The sequence below is a fragment of the Strongylocentrotus purpuratus genome, unplaced genomic scaffold (assembly GCF_000002235.5).
Source record: "Strongylocentrotus purpuratus isolate Spur 01 unplaced genomic scaffold, Spur_5.0 spur5_scaffold_12, whole genome shotgun sequence".
NCBI lineage: Eukaryota > Metazoa > Echinodermata > Echinoidea > Camarodonta > Strongylocentrotidae > Strongylocentrotus > Strongylocentrotus purpuratus.
Window position 1 is genome coordinate 6,425,937 of NW_022145597.1, and position 19,985 is coordinate 6,445,921.

The 19,985-nt window shown below is 36.2% G+C and overlaps 1 protein-coding gene across 1 annotated transcript; it reads right to left on the minus strand.

Annotated features, from left to right (window-relative positions):
* Positions 1-3,442: 3,442 nt before the first annotated feature.
* On the minus strand, positions 3,443-19,291 carry LOC592569. Its single transcript, XM_030981700.1, has 6 exons — positions 19,128-19,291; positions 15,599-15,796; positions 8,467-8,631; positions 7,210-7,320; positions 4,803-4,956; positions 3,443-3,815 (listed from the first exon to the last, which is right to left on the minus strand). The coding sequence occupies exons 1-6, from the start codon at positions 19,209-19,211 to the stop codon at positions 3,718-3,720; spliced, it is 810 nt and encodes a 269-aa protein (XP_030837560.1). The 5' UTR covers positions 19,212-19,291; the 3' UTR covers positions 3,443-3,717.
* Positions 19,292-19,985: the final 694 nt, after the last annotated feature.

Consider the following 19,985-nt stretch of genomic DNA (forward strand, 5'->3'; position numbering starts at 1 on the left):
CCTTTGTAGATAAATGAGGCAGAATGTACATGTACTTTAAGAAACTTTAAAGAGACGAAATATACAGACAGTTACCTGTGCATGAGAAACAAAATGCTAGAGAATGCAGTATGGTTAATTTGTCGAAAGCTGGAAAGGCATTAATTCTACTGTAATAATAATAATAATAGCTAGTTCTTATATAACGCTTTTCAAGACCAAAGGCCCTCTCAAAGCGCTTTACAGATATATATATTATTACCCCGGTCATAGGATTCAGGCTTACCTGCACACAATGTATGCACATTCTCCACTCCCTGGGGAGCATTCCAGCCAGGCGTCTTTTTTACGAGCGCACACTTGCTAATCTAACCACATTAGCTTTCGCATCCTACCGGGTACCCATTTAACACCTGGGTGGAGAGTGGCAAATGTAGATCAATGTATGTTCAAGTACACTAGCCAACGCCTTCAGGTTCTAAGCAGACGACATGTTAAGTTCATCTCTGGCCAGGGTTCTCGCTTGCACACACCATACTTGATTTTAGTATGGGGACTTTAGAAAGAGAACTGTCTAGGTATATACTCGACAAGCACACAAGAGAAATGAATATACATACAAAGGATCGCTCACATAGGGATATGATGAATGATAAATGATAAAGCATGATTTTTAAATTTGCATAATTTGTCTGTTGTTACTGTTAGCGCAATGGAATAAAACAAATGTAGAATGACTTGGGCCTAAACCGTAACAAAATAAAGTCAGGCCTAACTGACCTTAACATGAAACCTTAACAAAAGAAAGTCATTAAATCAATAAAAACTTATTTTGCAAGCTTTTTTTGAGTTTTGGGGAGATTCAATTTAGATCTAAATTAGAAGAGGTCTGGATCTTGTCCATATCAAGTACAGAAATTGAGGCTTTATGTGTGGTGCTTCCCGGCCCCTCTCGCTTCAGTTTCATCAACACAGCCTTAAACATACGTGTGCTCTCGAGAAATTGGAATTTGTTACAAATATCTAAAGTACAGTGATCCAAAAAGTGGCGTTGTATGCCACAGCGAAGGTACGTAACTCACCGTCAGTCTATGTACAGAAGAATAGAACTTAGTTTAGAACGATAACAGTTTGTCCAATTCTGGCGTAAAAATGTCTCCTAAATTGACTTTCTTGATCTGTGCAAACTTTTCCAACTTTGAGAAACCATACTTTAATTGAAATTTTCATGCTAGCCGCATCTGAATAATCCAACAATTTAGATAATTCTTCCTCTTACAGAAGTTGGAAAATCAAATCGCCACTGCGATTTCGCCATCTTGTTTTGGGTTTGCTCGTTTTCCTTAGTGGAGAAGAGAGAAAGTGCAAACAATCGGGATATCGGTGTTATCGATTCCAATATCGCATATATCGTGTTGATATCGCGTGCATCCAGTAAAAATAACTACACGTTAATTGACCAATCAGATTGCAGGGATTCTTCTAACCATCTTATAATAAGCAATGGGTTAATAGGAACATGTAGATAAAAGGAGAGATAGCTGACAGAGGACGTAAGATGCACAGACAACACGAACAAGAAGAAAGCTAGAAAATATAGACAGGAGAAAGAGAGAGAGAGAGAGAGAGCAGGAGGGAGAGGAGAACAGCATTATATCACTGGACCAAACACCTTACCTTACCTAACCCTAACCATAATCGTAAAGTTACCCTAAAACCCAAATTGCAACCCTAACCCTAAATAAAGCCTGGAGCAATTGTCACAAGTGCAAAAGCCTGATGATCAATCAGATGCATTTTATACCAGCAAACAGAAATACACTCTTTTATATCATAACAACTGAAAGCACCCATACTAGTCCACAAATATATTTTCATCCATTACAATAAGTTGTCACAGATTACATAAAACATCTGTATTTATAAAATAAAAATCATGCAAAACTATAAAGCAATCATCAATTCCCCAACATTGCATACTTAAACATTATTTTGTATTTTGATCTGTGGCTGCACATAAACCGAAACAATGACATTTCTATTCACGGCCTATAAAAGACAGCATTTATATTTCATACACGTGATTAAATGTACAAGCTTGGCTTTAGGCCTTCCTTAAATTTGACCCCCCCCCTCCCCCCCCCCCCCCCCCCCCCCCCCCCCCCCCCCTCCCCCCGAATAGGACCAACACCCAAACCCTTTAATAAATCTGAAGTGCTATAATGCTATAATTACCAAGAAACTATTATGTGGTGTAATTGCTTCCTTTCTGCTTTTTATAAAGTCAATAATGCATGGTTTACAATATAAAATATATTGAAACAATTATAAGAAGTGCATGCAATAGTTAACACGAATTCATATATATGTGTGTAAATTAATCTAAAGCATTGTTCATACAATGATTTACTCTAAATATCTTTACATAAAAGTGTGCATGCTTTGTTTGACTGATACACAGAACTAGAAATGACCAAAGAACCGAAAGGCTACTCCAAATTCGACTGAAAATTAGCTTATAAAATACACTTTATACATTTAAACTTACAACTCGTGATTTTCAAACACATAATAAATGTTTATTGAATTTATTCTCAACTATATGTTTTGTCATACTTAGTTTGTAATTCTACCTTAGCTGCATCAATATCAAACAATCCACCTAAACAAATATTTGGTCAACTTGTGCAATGCTATTATGTTTTCATTAAAAGTGAACATCAATATTTTTATTGTAGGTTTCAATGAGAAGTGTATGGTTCAAAGTAAATACACTTTTTCTAGAATTTAGTGATGAATCCGGAGATATATAATACAGTTAAACCTGCTTTAGTGACCACCTGTCTATAAAGACCACATTTTGTTTGATTTTCTTAAAACAATGTTTCTCAGTGACAAATTAGTTAAGGTAAAACTGTCTATAAAGACCACTTTTTGCGTCTTCCTTGGTTGATCTTTCTTAATACAGCTTCCACTTCAATACTGAACATGCACCTTATTATCTTACTTTTAAAATTCATAGCGTAATCTTAATACTGCACATTTATTCATCTACAGCTGATCTTAAAGGCAATACAAAGTTTTGGGGAATTTTGAAAAATTGGGTGGATAGTGATTCTATACAATTTTGATATATTTGGATGCCCCTGTATTACAAGCACTGGGAAATTTAGCCTCTAAAACACTGTCTGCTTTCAAGAAAAATTGAATATAACAATGCACCGGTAAATTTTCAAAAAATTCAAATATCGTGCACGGCCGTACAATGGTAGCTGCGACCATGAAAATCTCAGAATATGTAGTTGAGATATATAATTTCCCAACTGGAATAGCTAATCGGTCGATTTTAGTCAAGAAACATTGTTTTATAGCTCAATTAATACCTTGACCTTAAGAGGGAGCTATACAACACAAAGAGTTTATTATTTACAAATTCATAATTTTAGACTTGATTTTAACCGCGACAACGATCACTGAATATTGTAGGATCGCATATGCTTCCAATATGTTCATTTGAATGAAATTCATGACCCCATACCAAAACTGTGTATTACCTTTAATAAACAACTTAAAGACCAATTTACTTGATCAAATAATCCTAAGTCCAATAAAATTTGATATAACATTAAAATTTGATTTATACAATCGTGGATATATTTCCGGGCTAAGTCATCGATGGGGTTAGCCGTGCAAACCTTAATGATGTGCTGATTTGATTATTCTTAAATCTTTCTGCCTCTAAGCGCCCATAATATCGACATGGACTCGGTCCTTTCCGTTGCAGAAGACGAGCGACTGACTAGGTTCAGAGTCCACACTCCTCTTCACGAGACCACCTAGATAAACAAGTAGAACAGAGAGGGATACATGTAAGCAACTTTGTACTGGGGGGGGGGGGGGCTTTCTTGTAACACATCTCCATTTGACAAGGGACATTTTCTTGCCTTAAGTGGGACTGCACTACTTGCGCCTTCTATTTAGCCAATAATGCCTAAGTGGTACCTGTTGGTCCCCCATGGTCCTCTTTTTCTTATGTTACCGTATTTGCTGGTGATAAGGCCGTGGCAAATCCCGACCATGATGATTTTCCTTGCAGCTTTCTCTTGTGTATTGCACCATAGCTTTGCTCGCGCGAGCTGAGAGGGTTGAGGTTGCTTTAGCTATGGCAAAAACTTAAATCTAGGTCTACCAGTAGAGTTTGGCTGGCAAGTTATCAATTTTATTTAAGAGATTGACAAAACTTTGCCCTTCATTAAAAAAAATATAACACATAATTGTCAGTAAGACATGTGTTATTCTAGACAGTTATTCTAGAAATGTCCATCATATTTCATTGTTGTCCCATATGTACAAATTTGTGTTGTTTTTCATGGTTTTGACTTGCGTTTTTTTTTTTTTACTCTTTCGCCGCAAAGGCTGCATCCCGGCTTTTTGATATTTTCTCTTCCAAAAATACTGCAGCCTTTATGCCGGCACATACGGTAATTGAGAGCTGATTTGATGAGATAACCACCTGCCAGTGACCATGCAGGGAGGTCTAATCCCTCCTAGCCAAACTAGTGCAGAGAGGCTTAAATGAAACCTTGTTATATCAGGGTTAAAAATCAACAGTGTCTCATCCATCCATCTTTCTCTCTGTCTCTCTGTCTCTCTCTCTCTCTCTCTATATCTCTCTCTCTCTCTCTTCTGCTCTCTCTCCCCCTCTCTCTCTCCTGCTCTCCCTCTCCCCCTCCCTCCCTCTCCCTCCCTCCCTCCCTCCCTCTCCCTCTCCCCCTGTATCCCTCCCCCTCTCTCTCTTCCCCGTCCCTTCCTCCCTTGCTTACCTTCTTCAATGATCTGTGTGGAGTGAAGCCAGAAGGTTGAGATCTGAAAGCAATGAGTCTGGATGCTGGTAGCCACTACTGTCATGTTAATAGCAGGACCCTGGACCTGCATCTTAGCATAGATGGTCTTCAGCTGAGTCAGGTGGGCACCGTTCTGAGGATCACGAGTCATAATTAAATTTACAAACATATTCAACATTTATTTAAAGGAAATATTATGAAGGGCAAATGTTGAAAAGTATCACCTTTGGAAAAAAATGTTGATTACCAGTATGTTGTTGTTTTTTAAGTAAAATTAATTTTGTGATATAAGTATAATTCATGTGTTTTTCTTTGTAATTGATAAAGTTATGTGTTTTTCATGTATGTATTATGCAATTAATAAATGATGGAGAAAAAAAAAGGGAAAAAAAGAAGTCATAATTAGACTTATTGTCATTAAAACAGCAACACAACAACTACTATACATTCATAACTTTCATTATTTTGCTGAAGAACTATTATTTTTGCAATAAAACAAATTATATACCTCACTTAAGAAATCCAGCCATCTGATTGGTCGAATTGCATTCATAAACTTCAACTGTTCCTGTAAAATTCTCGGTAACCATGCATAAAACATTTCAATATTTTTAATAACCATGGTTATTAAAAAAAGTTGGTCAGCCTCCATGGTTACCCCATAGGTTTACATGTTAAAAAATGGTTTGAGCGATGGAGGATGCCGTATGTGTGCGAAGGATTGGTCGGTAATTTCAATACAATTGAATCTCGATCGATCTTACCGACAATTTTATCTTGCATTGTTGACATGAAGACGAAAATAAACTTCCAAAAACAAAAAAACAACATCTGCCGATAGATCTTGATCTAAGTTCGTGCCAATATGCATTGCAAAAGTAAAAGAAGAGTCCGTATATGGAGCTTTTGCGAAGCATTCATCACACGCGAAGCCGGTTTCAATCCATTTTAATGTATATTTTGGAGAAAACTGCCAAGCATGTTAACGGCGGGCCATAGCCGAGTGGTCTAAGCGTTGGTTTTCTGGACACCTCTTGTTGTACGCAAGGGTTCGAATCCCGTCTTCGACAAAATGATAAATATTTTTAATTTTTCATTTTTTAGTCTATTTTTTTTCGGCATATAAAAGTATTAATGACTGCTTTAATATTCGAGAAATAGTTGTTTTCATACGCTCTCGGGAAGGTTACAATTGGGCTATTCCCCTCGGCAAGCCTCGGGGAATAGCACAATTCTAACCTTCCCTTGAGCGTAATAAAACAACTATTTCTCTCAAAGCAGTCATTAATACTATAATATCACATTCAAATTTGGTTAAAGTGGTGTAGTCTCTCATGAATTCAAGCAGGTTAGATGTGAGCTCTCAAAGAGGGAGTTTGTATGATTCAAAACACCAGTAATTTTTTTTTTACCTACCCTGCAGTGTCTCATGAATTCCAGCAGGTTGGATTTTGTATGATTCAAAGCACCAGTAAAACAAAATGTAATTTCTTTTTTACCCACCCTGTAGTCTCTCATGAATTCAAGCAGGCTAGATGGGCTCTCAAAGAGGGAGTTTGTATGATTCAAAACACCAGTAAACTTTTTTTTAAATATTTGTTTTACCCACCATGTAGTCTCTCATGAATTCAAATTGGATGTGAACTCTCAAAGAGGGAGTTTGTATGATTCAAAACACCAGTAATTTTTTTTTTACCTACCCTGTAGTGTCTCATGAATTCCAGCAGGTTGGATTTTGTATGATTCAAAACACCAGTGAAACAAAATGTAATTTTTTTTTTACCCACCCTGTAGTCTCTCATGAATTCAAGCAGGCTAGATGGGCTCTCAAAGAGGGAGTTTGTATGATTCAAAACACCAGTAAACTTTTTTTTAAATATTTGTTTTACCCACCATGTAGTCTCTCATGAATTCAAATTGGATGTGAACTCTCAAAGAGGGAGTTTGTATGATTCAAAACACCAGTAATTTTTTTTTACCTACCCTGTAGTGTCTCATGAATTCCAGCAGGTTGGATTTTGTATGATTCAAAACACCAGTAAAACAAAATGTAATTTTTTTTTTACTCACCCTGTAGTCTCTCATGAATTCAAGCAGGTTGGACGGGCTTTCAAAGAGGGAGTTGGTATGATTCAAAACACCAGTAAAACAAAATGTAATTTTTTTTTTACCCACCCTGTAGTCTCTCATGAATTCAAGCAGGTTGGACGGGCTCTCAAAGAGGGAGTTTGTATGATTCAAAACACCAGTAAAACAAAATGTAATTTTTTTATTTACTCACCCTGTAGTCTCTCATGAATTCAAGCAGGTTGGACGGGCTCTCAAAGAGGGAGTTTGTATGATTCAAAACACCAGTAAAACAAAATGTAATTTTTTTTTTACCCACCCTGTAGTCTCTCATGAATTCAAGCAGGTTGGACGGGCTCTCAAAGAGGGAGTTTGTATGATTCATCAGGAAGCAGCGCTTGTCCTCGTTGTCGCGGAAAGCAGTCATGTGCTGAGTCACGAAAGAGAAAATAGATACGAACATTACAACCGAACACAGGTATACCATTTGTCTACCCGGTACACACTGTGCTGTTGAGAGTTAGATGTAGGTGTTGACTCTACTGAATCAAAGGGGCTCCGTGACAATTCTTTGAGTTCATAGAGTTGCTCATTTTAGACTTGGTTCACATGAAACATCTAAGTCAGTACATGGACCTATTACGGATGGTAGATATGATAGTGATGGTTATTTTACCTGATAGCTAAGAAAGCAATAAATGCTTGTTAGTAAGCAACCATTTGACGTGATTCTTTCTTTGATCCAATGAGAATCACCGCCTTCTGATTATGTGCATGGCAGGTGGTCTTTAAGTACAGGTTCCTTTATTACATGTTTTAATGAGAAACCATTTTAAAGGGAAACAAAAAAAAATGTGGTCTTTGGAGACAAGTGATCACTAAAGCAGGTTTGACTGTAGCTACAATGTACATTCATATTGCATAAATATCCAGAGGATGACCGGGGGTGCAATAACCTGGTTTTAGTTTTACAGTCAGACCTGCTTTACCGATCACCTGTACAGACAGACCACCTGTCTATAAAGACCTTATTGTTTGTTTTTCAAACTTTCTCTTGAAAAGTGTTTTCCATTGAACCGTGTATCAAAGAAACCTGTATGTATAGACCACCTGGTTATAAATGCCCCATTTTTTGTCCCCCTTGTGTAGTCTTCATATACAGGTTTTACTGGACACTGTAAGCTACAATGTACCCTACAGTGCTAAAAGCATTAGTGGAATTACTTCCGTTAGCTAACCTGTTACTCCCGTTTATTGCCATTTGGTCTATTGCTCATTTATTAGACCTTACAGATGGTAGAAGAAATGGGCATTAGACTAACTGGTTATTAGACTCGATGAACAATAGACCAAATGGGTAGAAGACTCATTGGAGATTAGACCATACCAAATGAATATTAGACTAAATAAACATTAGACTAAATGATAAGAAAACAAAATGATTATTGGACTACATGTATGTGGATAGTAAACGGGCTGGGTGTAGACCATACGGGAATAGACTAATTGGGTAGTAGACGAACTGATTGTAGACCACCTGGGTTGAGTGTGGCAATGTAGACTGAAAGCTACTCACGATGCTGAAGTCGGCCATGACGGTGATGTGATGGTTGCTGTTGAACTTGGGGATATCGATGGTCTCGATCTGCTTCTGTTCCTCGACTCCGATGGTCTCCTCGCAAGTCTCGTTGGTGAACTCGTAAGGAGGAAAGATCACCTTGCAGAACCCTGGGGTCATCGTCTAAGTGATAAAAAGACAGGGAGAATGATATGATTGAATATGATTGCACAAGGTACAGGGTTTGGGCATAGGGTGATCATATGCTCTGGGCATTATTTACTTTCATAACTTCATTTCATAATTTAGTTATTTCATTAATGCGCCCATCACAAGTCTTGATAGGGTCAGGGTAAAAGGTCAAAGGTCAAGCTGCAGAACACTGGAGACATCATCTTATTATGTTTTAGGTACCGCGGTAAAATAAAGCGGGACGTATGGACAAATGGCCATACATACAAATGGACGGACAACCTGAATACCTGAAAACATAATATCTCCGGCATCAACTTCAGTGGTGGAGGCACAACAACGACCAAAAAAAAAGGAACAATATCAAAAAACATGAAAAGAGAGGCATCTTGACCATGCTTGTCAAAACTCAGCCTAGTCAAAACCATGCAGTCCTGACTCAGGAGACTACAATTGACATCCCGAGCTCAATTCTCCTCTTTGTTTTCACTGTTGAACAAGAGTTTCTTACAGATGCACATTTCCATTAACATTTAAATGGCTACTTGGTATAATTGCAATTTTCATAATCAGACCTTCTTAACAGTTTAATAAATGTGCTCATCAAGGTGTGTAAGTTAAAAACTTTATGTTGGTAGAGTGTTAATTTTCCTTTAAAGCTCATCTACACTAGTGAACAGGAGGTATTAGACCACACAGCAAGGTCGCTGAACAGGTGGTTATCTCATCAACTCAGCTCTCAATTAACATAAGAAATAGAGGATCATGGGGGACCAATGGTCACCGATTATGCATTGTTTGTTATATAGAGGGCTATAAGAAGTAGCTATAAGAAGTGCAGTGGGCCTTTAAAGGTAATACAAAGTTTTGGTATGGGGTCATGAATTTGGTTCAAATGAACATATTGGAATTATATGCGATCCTACAATATTCAGTGATCGTTGTCGCGGTTGAAATCGAGTCTTAAGTTATGAAGTTGTAATTAATAAACTCTTTATGTTGTATAGCTCCCTCTCAAGGTCGAGACATTAATCAAGCTATAAAACAATGTTTCTTGACTAAAATCGACCGATTAGGTATTCCCGTTTGGAAATTATATATCACAACTACATATTCTGAGATTTTCATGGTCGCAGCTACCATTGTACGGCCGTAGGCGCTATTCGAAATTTATCAAAATTTACCGGGAGCACCGATAAATTTTTAAATTCAGTTTTTCTCAAAAGCAGAAGTGTTTTAGGGGCTAAATTTTCTAGGGCTTATAATACATGCACAGGAGCATCAAAATATATCAAAATTGTAACGAATCACTATCCACCCAATTTTCAAAATTTCCCAAAACTTTGTATTACCTTTAATCTGATGTAACTATATTTTCATTATATTTACACGTAATTGATGGTTTATATGAAAATCTTGGACAATAAAAGAGTGTCAACTTTCTTTTTTTGCTGAGTGTATATAAAATATATAAAATCATCAATCAGAATTCACACACCGACATAAAAATCTGACATGGCCTTGACTGTAAAGACAAACTTTAGAATGTGGCAAAATGAAAAAAAAAAGGTTTTGCTTTTGTTCCTCTTACAGACAAAACCAATACAAAAGACGGACAATAACAATGGTGATTAAGAGCTCTGTTTGGATTGTGTAAATAGACCAAATGTAGACAAACATTGGGCAATTTGGGCTCATCATCATTTAAATAATGAGACAGAGAGATCAAGCAGATAGGAAGGTCACAAGGTGGTGTGTTGTACAGTACATGTACATGCATGTGATGACCCCATCAGAGTAGAACTTTGCAAGGGCTTTTATCATTCATTTCCTTTCTGTCAATTTGTTATCTGGGCATAATAGAGTACCGAAGCTGTGACATCACAAAAATCTATTTTTAGAATTTCTCAATTTTTTCTTCATTTTCCAAAAGAGGATCAAAAATAATGTCCGAATGTCGAAAACTGATTGAATTTGTTAAGTATTGGCTGAGATATGACCATCTGAATATGTCCTATGGGAACTCAGTGTTATAGTGCTCTGGTTCCTAATGTTATGAACCAGAGCACTATAACACTGAGTTTCCATTGGACATCTATTTATTCAGATGGTCATATCTCAGCCAATACTTAATATATTCAATTCGTTTTAGACATTTGGACATTATTTTTGATGCTCTTTCAGAAAATGAAGAAAAAATTTAGAAATTCTAAAAATAGATTTTTGATGACGTCACACTTCACCACTCTTTGCATTCCAAGCCATTGGCCAAAGAATTTAATTAATAGTGGCTCGTTGTTAAATTATCACTGAGCAATGCCTTTTTAGGAAGGAAGGGAAGGGGGGGGGGGGGGAACAAAGAACCCCCAGCTCCAAGATTTTTTTTTAAATGATAATATTCAATCCAATTAAATTCATGTATACAGCATAAAGCTGAATTAATATCCACTTGGGGGCCGTTTCTCAAAACCGTCATAACTACAAGATCAACGACATCTCGCCACTGTCACGCAACTTGTCAGCTAAGTGTTTCACGAAGCCGTCTTTGCCAAGATGAGCGACAACTTCCGTGACAAGCGAGTTGTCACTGCTCCGAACCTGTCATATCTTTTTAATTGCTGTAAAGCGCCATCACAAGTCAGTTTGTTGCCATTCCATGGGCCGCGAAATGGACGATTAGTTTCACTATCATTTTGAGAAAAATATAGACGAGTTCGGTACGTAATTCTCTGGGATGCGAAATGCAAATGTACAAAAGTGAGAATACAAATTATACAGAAACTTTAAAAAGCTGAATGTAAACATTAAATCACAAATCATTAAACTACAGTATAACATATACATGTAAATAAGAGAGGTAAGGATGTTACACACCGTTTTCCATAGTCGATCCATAGTCTTTTCTTAGGATACCGTCATACCTTTGGGGCCTACGTGCATTATTATTCCCTCTCTATTAAATTACTTCTTCCAAATTATATTTTCAATATCAAATCAATTATATAACGAGTATTTATGAGACTCTAGAATAAAAACTGGCTGAGAAAAGACATTTTGCCTAAAATTCCTCGTCACAATAAACAAAAAGTACGTATTGATAAACTATCACATTACGGTATCCTTCAACTAACTTTTGATTCGACCGTCGAAAAAAAACACTCATCGGTTTTTCTTCAATTTAAGAATCTTTACAGAAATATGCAAATCGTTTGATGATGTAAATATGATAATGACACTATTTATTATTTATTTTAGGAGAATTTATATGTATATATTTCTTTTTGAACAATTTTAGCCCCAAAACTTGTTTTGGGTTATTCTTGATAAATCAAATGGATCCTGACAAAGACTATGTTCTTGAGCTGCTAGTATCGCGATATATCGATATCATGTCTGTCATGGCTTTGTGAAACGGTTTATCCGCTTCATGACATCTCCGTAGGTCGCCGACAAAGATATGACTGTCATGGAGTTGGTTTCGAGAAACGGCCCCCTGGAGGAACCTAATAATCAGATTGGTCATAGCCGTGTACTTGTCCTATACAAAACTGCAGCCAACAGACATCATCTGTACTGTACATTTTTTATTTTGCAGATCTATACTTGCATGACCAAAATATCTGTATTATGTACATGTACATGTAGGACCTACATATGTAACACATTTCTGAATCTACATGCAATGTAACATGTTAATTATATGCATGTACTGCATGTACGGTACATTTGTAATTTAACACTACCGTATACATTACACTGTTTTCACGAGATGAAAGACATTTATTCATGGCAATGCAGATAATATCTTGACTACCGTACATTGTAACAAAATTAGAATGTGCTACCAGCCTACTAATTACATCAATATTGCAGTTGTTATTACAAGATAAAAATCATCAAATTGCATCGTTAGTTTTATGGTAATGAAGATCTCTGTAATGTAACACAATTTTTATAAATGTAATGCTTCCTGGGAGAAATTTCTATCATTTAAACATATTTGTGGCTTACACCCAGTAAATAAGATCAATTGATCGATCTATAATTGAAAAACAAGTCAGAAAAAATCTTGGAACCAGCGGGACTTGAACCTGCATCTACTGCTGTGTTACTTTTACATGTACATTAATATTGCAGTTGTTATTACAATACAAAAATCGTCAAATTGCATTGTTTGTTTTATGGTAATGAAGATCTGCAAAGATATCTAGGTAGTAGCACACTATAACTACATGTAGGTACTTACAATGTAACACAATGCATCGTAAGTACCCAGTCCTAGTGTGCTACTATATCTATATTAATATTGCAGCTGTATTTTTACTTATTGATGTCACCTGTTCTGTATCAAGTTTCTCAGTTTCACCATGTGATCAGTGGAGTTGTAAATACATTTTATATGCAAGGAGATCTTTGAAAAACAACTCCTTAGTAGTATACATGTATCTATACCTGCATGATAATGATAAAGTTGAGTACTGGTCATGTGATTGCATTGTAAAAAAGGTGTGGAATGGATCAGAAGAAGTAGATCATGTAGCATATAAGTATTGGTGTGTAATACAAGGTTCAAAATCATAATAAATTTAGCCCAGTCTTGGTAAATTAACAAGCACTGTACACAGAAAGATGTACCTGTATATGGGACTACACAAACAGTGTTGGGGCTAGTACTAACCTTGATATCCTTATCTTTCTGTGCTCATTACTCAGCCAGTATACATTTTCTACCAAAATTGTTTGGCAAATGACATTTATTTGTAATCTTGAACATTCACTCTAAGTTTCGTTTGATTCTGTGAGAATTCATTTTCTTTTTTACCAGAACTCAAGTTTATCTTTAAGTATAGTTTCGTCACTATTGTGACCTGTAAGATGCACTTATTTCCTTCACAAATGTACAGGTAGTATTGTATTGTATGTAAATCCTGCCTATTGTTATTGCAGGAAGCAGTTTGCTACAATCAACTTTTGTATACATGTACACATAGATATTTACTGTAGTTAAGAAGGTCATACTAAAAGATTGAATATTTCATTCAGACTTGTAAGACTTGTACATTACGATACCGGGTACTCAAAATATGGATGGCAAAATCAATTTTATGTACAAGTTTCTTTCGTGAAACATTTATCATGCAAAAAAAGAAGTTAACGACCCAAATTCAAATTCAAATTCAAATTTATATTCATATTTATATTTACATTCAAATTCAAATCGAAATCTAAATCTAAATTAAAATTGAAATTAAAAAGCCTGTTGATATCTGAACATGTACATGTACAGATAGATGTACATTTGTATTGTCCAAGTCCAAGTCCAATACACATATACATAGAGTCACAGGTTATGAGAATATGAGCTTCCTTCTTCCTCATGCCAATCATATTTTTAGATTCTTAATGGCATCTCATTTACCATGTCAATGACATTAACACCTACTTTCATTTCCACTTAAAGATAAAGTCCAGTTATGGTCATGCGATTGCATTGTGATAGAAACGTTGTGGAATCGATCAGAAAAGGTTGATCATCTAGCATATAAGTATAAGTATTGGTGTGTACTGCAATCATCAAAATGATAAGAAATTTGGCCCGGTCTTGTAAAGTTACAAGCACTGTACACAGAAAAATGTATATTGGACTACGCACACGTGTGTATTATCTATTTGGTCCAAATAGATAAACTGATTTACCAAATACATCAATTAGTAGGCTTTTTCCCGGCAAATTTGTTATCATCATGTATTAGTCAAAACATAATCTTTCACATGATTGGTAATAAGAGCTTCCATTTCATTTTTTGAGAGGGGGGCGTTTCCAAAACTGGTCTTTACCTTTAAGGGGAAGTCTGCCCGATACTGATAGTAAGTTGGTTTTAATATAGGCGGAAATATGAGAGAACAAATAAGTGAAAGTTTGAGCAATATGATATATCCAATTTATAAAAGGAAAGTTACAAATTGTTGAAGTTGTCATCAGTGAAACAAAAATTGGCAACAGTGAATGTTTCTAGCGAAGTCCTCTCCGATTCACTCTGTACAGAAAATTTCATAAAACTTTCATTTTCTTAGTTATTGATGATGGAATAGATTTGTTTCATACAGGGATCGTATAAAAACATATTTGCAATAATTGAATTTAGGATGAATGTATGATAGGGAAAATATAATATAATTCTTTTTTTTGGGGGGGGGGGGGTCGCAAGATACATGTACGTCACATGTACGCCAATGTGTGTTTGATTGATTGCACCTTCAACAATTCAAGACTTCCTTATTCTACCAGTAATCTGTTATTGCTCAAACATTCACTGGCCTGTTTCTGTCATTTTTCTACTTTTCTACTATTTATACTGTCTTAATATCTTGGTGGTCTTCCCCTTTAGGTGCACCGAAAGCAATTTTGACCAAAAAATAAAACAACAACAGCTAGGTGCCAAAGATGATTTGCCCTTTGTGCTCTTTATAGAAAAAAACACTTTAAATGAAAGAAAAAATACTTAAAATGAAAGAAGAAAAAAAGATCTATCATCAAAATATTTCTGTAAAAGGATTGTAAAGCATAATACATGTACCTCTGAAATATAAGTTCGAAAATCTCTAAATTACAAAATCTGAATTTGAATTTATACCATCCTAGATATGCATACATGTTTTTCCTTGATTTATTTATTTTTTTTGCTCACTGAATTATAATCTTTAAGAGAGGGCTCGGCAAATAACACCCACGATATATGAACAGGGGTCTATGGCACTTTCACTCATATTAGACCCAACGTAAATTCTTTTTTTAAATAGAGAAGAGCTCAGTCTATGGCTTCACTGACACAAGAATATATATACAATATCTAACTTCTATTGACCAGCAGTAAATAGCAGAAAACAAAAATAAAAATGGATATAAAAAGCTTTGAATGTTTTATTAATGATTTTTTAATAGAAATTTTTGACTCACCGATCGAGTGGCCACATACAGCAACCCTGCCAGGACGATGCACAGCCCCACGGTCACTGTGCAGATGGCAGCCAGCGCCCAGGTACTGCAGGGCCTGGCCTGCCGGCGCACAACCCTTACTGCACTCCCAGCCTCGCAGTCACACTCAAATTGGCAATTTCCTTCTCTGCACTCAGGGCCTGTACAATCTCTGCATTGCTGTTGGGAGTTTTCATACAGTAAGAGTCAAATTAGTACATTCAAATATTGTGAAAATAAGGAGGGGGGGGGGGGGGCAGTACATCATGTGTCATTAAAAGCAATTAAAATCATATAATGCACAAAATCAATTTTATTTTAAGAACGAAAGTCAAATTAAAGGCATCAGCTCTACTTACTTCTTACGTCATTTTAAAATAAGAAAAAAATAAATGGTTGAGCTAAATAAAAAGTATTTTTCCTTATAAGTTATATATGGTTCTGTGGGAGAGAAAAGGGAGGGGCAAGGCCAGGGTTTACTCCCCCCCCCCCCCCCCCCTTGAAGTTTTAGAAAATTTGAATTTACCTTACACTCATTTAAATGAAGCATAAAGTTTTAAAAAATATCCTGTTTAATCATTTTTTTAAAAATATTCTTCTTACAAACAAGCCAGGCTAAAAATACGCCATTTGCTCAAAATTGCTGCCTGAATATGCATGAAAATTGATGAATCAAAGAAAAAGAGAACTTCTCAACCTTGTGCATATTCAGAAATTTTGAGTGAACAGTGCTCTATAACATGAATATTCATATTTGTTGCGCTACTACCGTGCATGTGTTCTTTCTCTTTGCCATGTTGATTTGCCAATCGACGATGCAACAGGATGAACAGGGTTAAGACGAAGAATCACCCTTTTTCCCATCAAAGACTTCTTTAAATTATAATTTTAAGTGGATGGACGGATGGACAGATGTCCAGAGGCTACAACAAACATTGTAAGTCAAAATTGTAATTTACTAGGCCCTACTTATTTATATTTCGAAAAAATGTGACCCACCCCGCTGTTTGAATCATTTTCATTAGCGGGCTCTGGAGTAGGCACTTCAGTCACCAACACATTTGCTCGGACAACTCTCACTCACCGCGCGATGCTCCCACGCCCATTCACATACACACAGATCGCATGCACACTCAATGTGAATCCATTAGCATCGAGAACATCCGACCTCCGGCGAGACTTACGACTAACTTTCGGAAGCCGTCGGATATGAATGCTTGTCTTCTTGCTTTTGTACGCTGATTGTGATTGGTCGAACACATAAATTATGATGTCAATTTCGATCGTATATCTTCGTTAAAGATCGTGACTTTGTTTGGTGGAAATCGCCTGTGCGGTTTGAAAGTTACGCGACATACAAGGAAGATTTCGCCGGCAACATTAACAAATATTTGTCTGAGCTCACTCAAACTTTGTGGGTATAAAAATATGATATCATACCATAATTGCTGAAGGTTTGACAATGTTTCAGTAAGTCAAAGCGATCGTTTGGTCACTTTTCCTAGCCATGTTTTGATACTTTTTTTAGAGTGTAGGCAAGTTGTTGATCACAGACGGGACGAAAATCTGTGAATTTTCATAATTAGTACTTTATTTCTTAATTATCTGTTGATGATTTATATTAGTGCTGTAGTCAAACGTTTAACCGTCCGGTATCCGACCGCCCATGGCGGATTCCACTTTCAATTGGACGGTTTCGTTTTCCCGTTTTTTTTAAATTTTTGTATTATTTATTTCTTTTAAGTTTCGATTTATGCCCCTCCACCTGGCACTATGCCTGGCAATGTCTCCCAGCTCAGTAATCGGTGTGATGACTTACCACTTGGAAAATAAAACAACACTCCAATTTGTCTGTCATCTTGGTTTGAAAGTAATCTTTGTAATAGATCTCAATATATATTCATCCAAGTTTAACACAAGGTTCTATCCTAGGTCCTCTACTGTTTTTAATTTACATTAATGATCTTACACATTATTCTAAAACGACGTTGTTACTATTATTTTTGACTAGTTCACAAGCACAAATCGGCGCCTTCAGTTAAATCACCTCGCAGTCCTTCCCGCTTTTTCACACGGCCAAAAAAAAAAAAAAAAAAAAATTCTAATTTTTTATAAATCGTTTAACCCTAATAAGGCCCCCCCCCCCCCTCCACGATTTTTCCAATTGCTTAGGAATGCATATGGATGGCGCCCCGCCGCTCGCTGACTTTTTTCTTTCGAGTCTTGCGCAACTTTTAAAATAATTTTTTTGAAAATCGGACCTACGGTTACAAGGTCACGTGACCTTTTGTCTTTGCATGTCAGCCCGAAAATCGCTCATTTTCGTGATTTGTGTACAAATTACAAAACATATATGGAAAAGTCATTTTTCCTAAAAACAGACCAAACATGGGTTATTGGGTCTTTTTTAAAGTTTAGGTGGTTGTTTTAGGAGTCAAAATATTTGAATTGTAGTAAGAAATGAAATAAAACAACAAAAACAATGAAATACATAAGAAATTATCAAAACAAGGGATAACATAAGGAATAAGCTGGCTCTTCCAAAAAAAATTGTCGTATTATTATTCAGAATGGTCTAATGAATATATGTAGTGAAAAAGAATGCTTAAATATGAATAACATATGATTTATGGGTAAAAATTTGATTTTTATGACTTTATTTGCATAAATTACCATAAATATGCAAATGAGTGAATTTTTCAAAAAATTGAAATTATCATATTATTCTATACGCTTCACTTGACATGCGTGCAAATTTTCGCAGCGATCGGCCGCTTCGCGGCCGAGATGTTAATAATATATTTTGATTATATTTGGATAATTATTTCCATCGATTAGTAATATGTTATTGATTTAGGTCTATATAATGTATTAATTACAACATGTTTTCATGCAACTGTCTCAAAACACCTCACAATCACTCATTCACTAAAACAATTTGCTATCATGCAAATACAGTACAACAAATATGCTCCATAGGTCATGTATTGTAGCAGTGCCATCGCCAAAACAAAAAAATAATAAGATTACGTAATACCTTTTTGTCTTCAATTTCAGCTAAATGCGCTTCACAAAATTGGTGATAGTCTAACTCGGCTTTACCTTAACCATGTTAACCAATTTTAAAAATTCAAAGTTTAATGTTGCTTCTAGACTAAAGGATTGCTTCTTCTGCCAAACCTCATTTAAAGCTGATTAGGTATTAAAATCATTTTCACCTGAAGTGCCTATCTGGAGCTGGCTCGGACGCCTTCGGAATCGGCGTCGGAGCTCCCTGACCCTGGGGCTCGTTCCTAGAAACCGTCATAGTCTAGGAACGGGCCCCTGGAATCTGTGCGGCTTTACACTGCACTGCATTGACGTACATACACAGCTACTTGTACACGACACTCGATTCAACTGCGCAATATTCAGCTGCACTCCAGCTGCACGCGAACCCGTAAACAAAAATGGGAATCACTCTTCGTACACACACGGCACTCAAATCTTATTAAATTGTATAATTTCTTACCTCAAGTGGCTGTGATGATGCTTTGGATGCATCTTCAACAATTTTTGGAGAGTAAATTCGCGCTTCGGTCTTGTAGATCGTCATTTTGTATGATGTTCAGTTGCGGATATTCAGTTAGTGTAATTCTACTGATTACGTGATTGAGCTGAATGTAGAAGTCTACTTCTAGAAAGAAAAATAAGAAGTTTGCTTAGTATGGTAACCCCAAAGTAAAATAATGAAACGAAGTGAAATAAGGAAGAAGACAAATTCTTCAAACCCCACCCCAATCATCTTGATTATAAATACATTTAAGCGAGGAACATGTATAAAAAGAATTAAAGAACCCCCAATCCCCCCTCTCCAATGAAAATAAAAGGACTAAAGATATTTTTTGAGAACCGCCGCGCACCTGCAGAAAAGACAATAAAGTGTGATTATCAAACGATGGCTCATTCTGAAAGAAGGAAAATGTCGTGAAGAAGAAGAAACACTGGGAAACTTCAATTTTTAAATTAAATTTCATTCCACCTGTCAAAAAGGAATACTCATTATATTGATCAATGCGCATCCATGCAAAGATCATCTCATCTTAATACAGAACTTCATCAAACGGCATAAGTGGAAAGGAACATAATTATCAGCATATATTATTTGATATTTTCATTCATTCTTTGCCAATGGAAGCGACATGGTTTTGTCCAAGCCATGTCAGTTTTTTCTCTTTTTTTCAAGTCTCGAAACGTTTTTATCCCAATCCTAGTATTACCAGTCAATCAAACTTACAAGTTGAGTCTACACTATTTCAATAAAAATTATATTAGTCCCATGCAGGGGCGTACGCAGGGGGGGGGGGGGGGTTGGGGGTTCAAACCCCCC

Coding starts and splice junctions, on each gene's coding strand:
- LOC592569 (XM_030981700.1), bottom strand. CDS start 19,211: ATGACGATCTACAAGACCGAAGCGCGAATTTACTCTCCAAAAATTGTT. Junction 7,321..8,466: donor TCATGGCCGACTTCAGCATC/GTGAGTAGCTTT, acceptor TTCGTGACTCAG/CACATGACTGCTTTCCGCGA. Junction 4,957..7,209: donor AATTCATGAGAGACTACAGG/GTGGGTAAAAAA, acceptor CGTGATCCTCAG/AACGGTGCCCACCTGACTCA.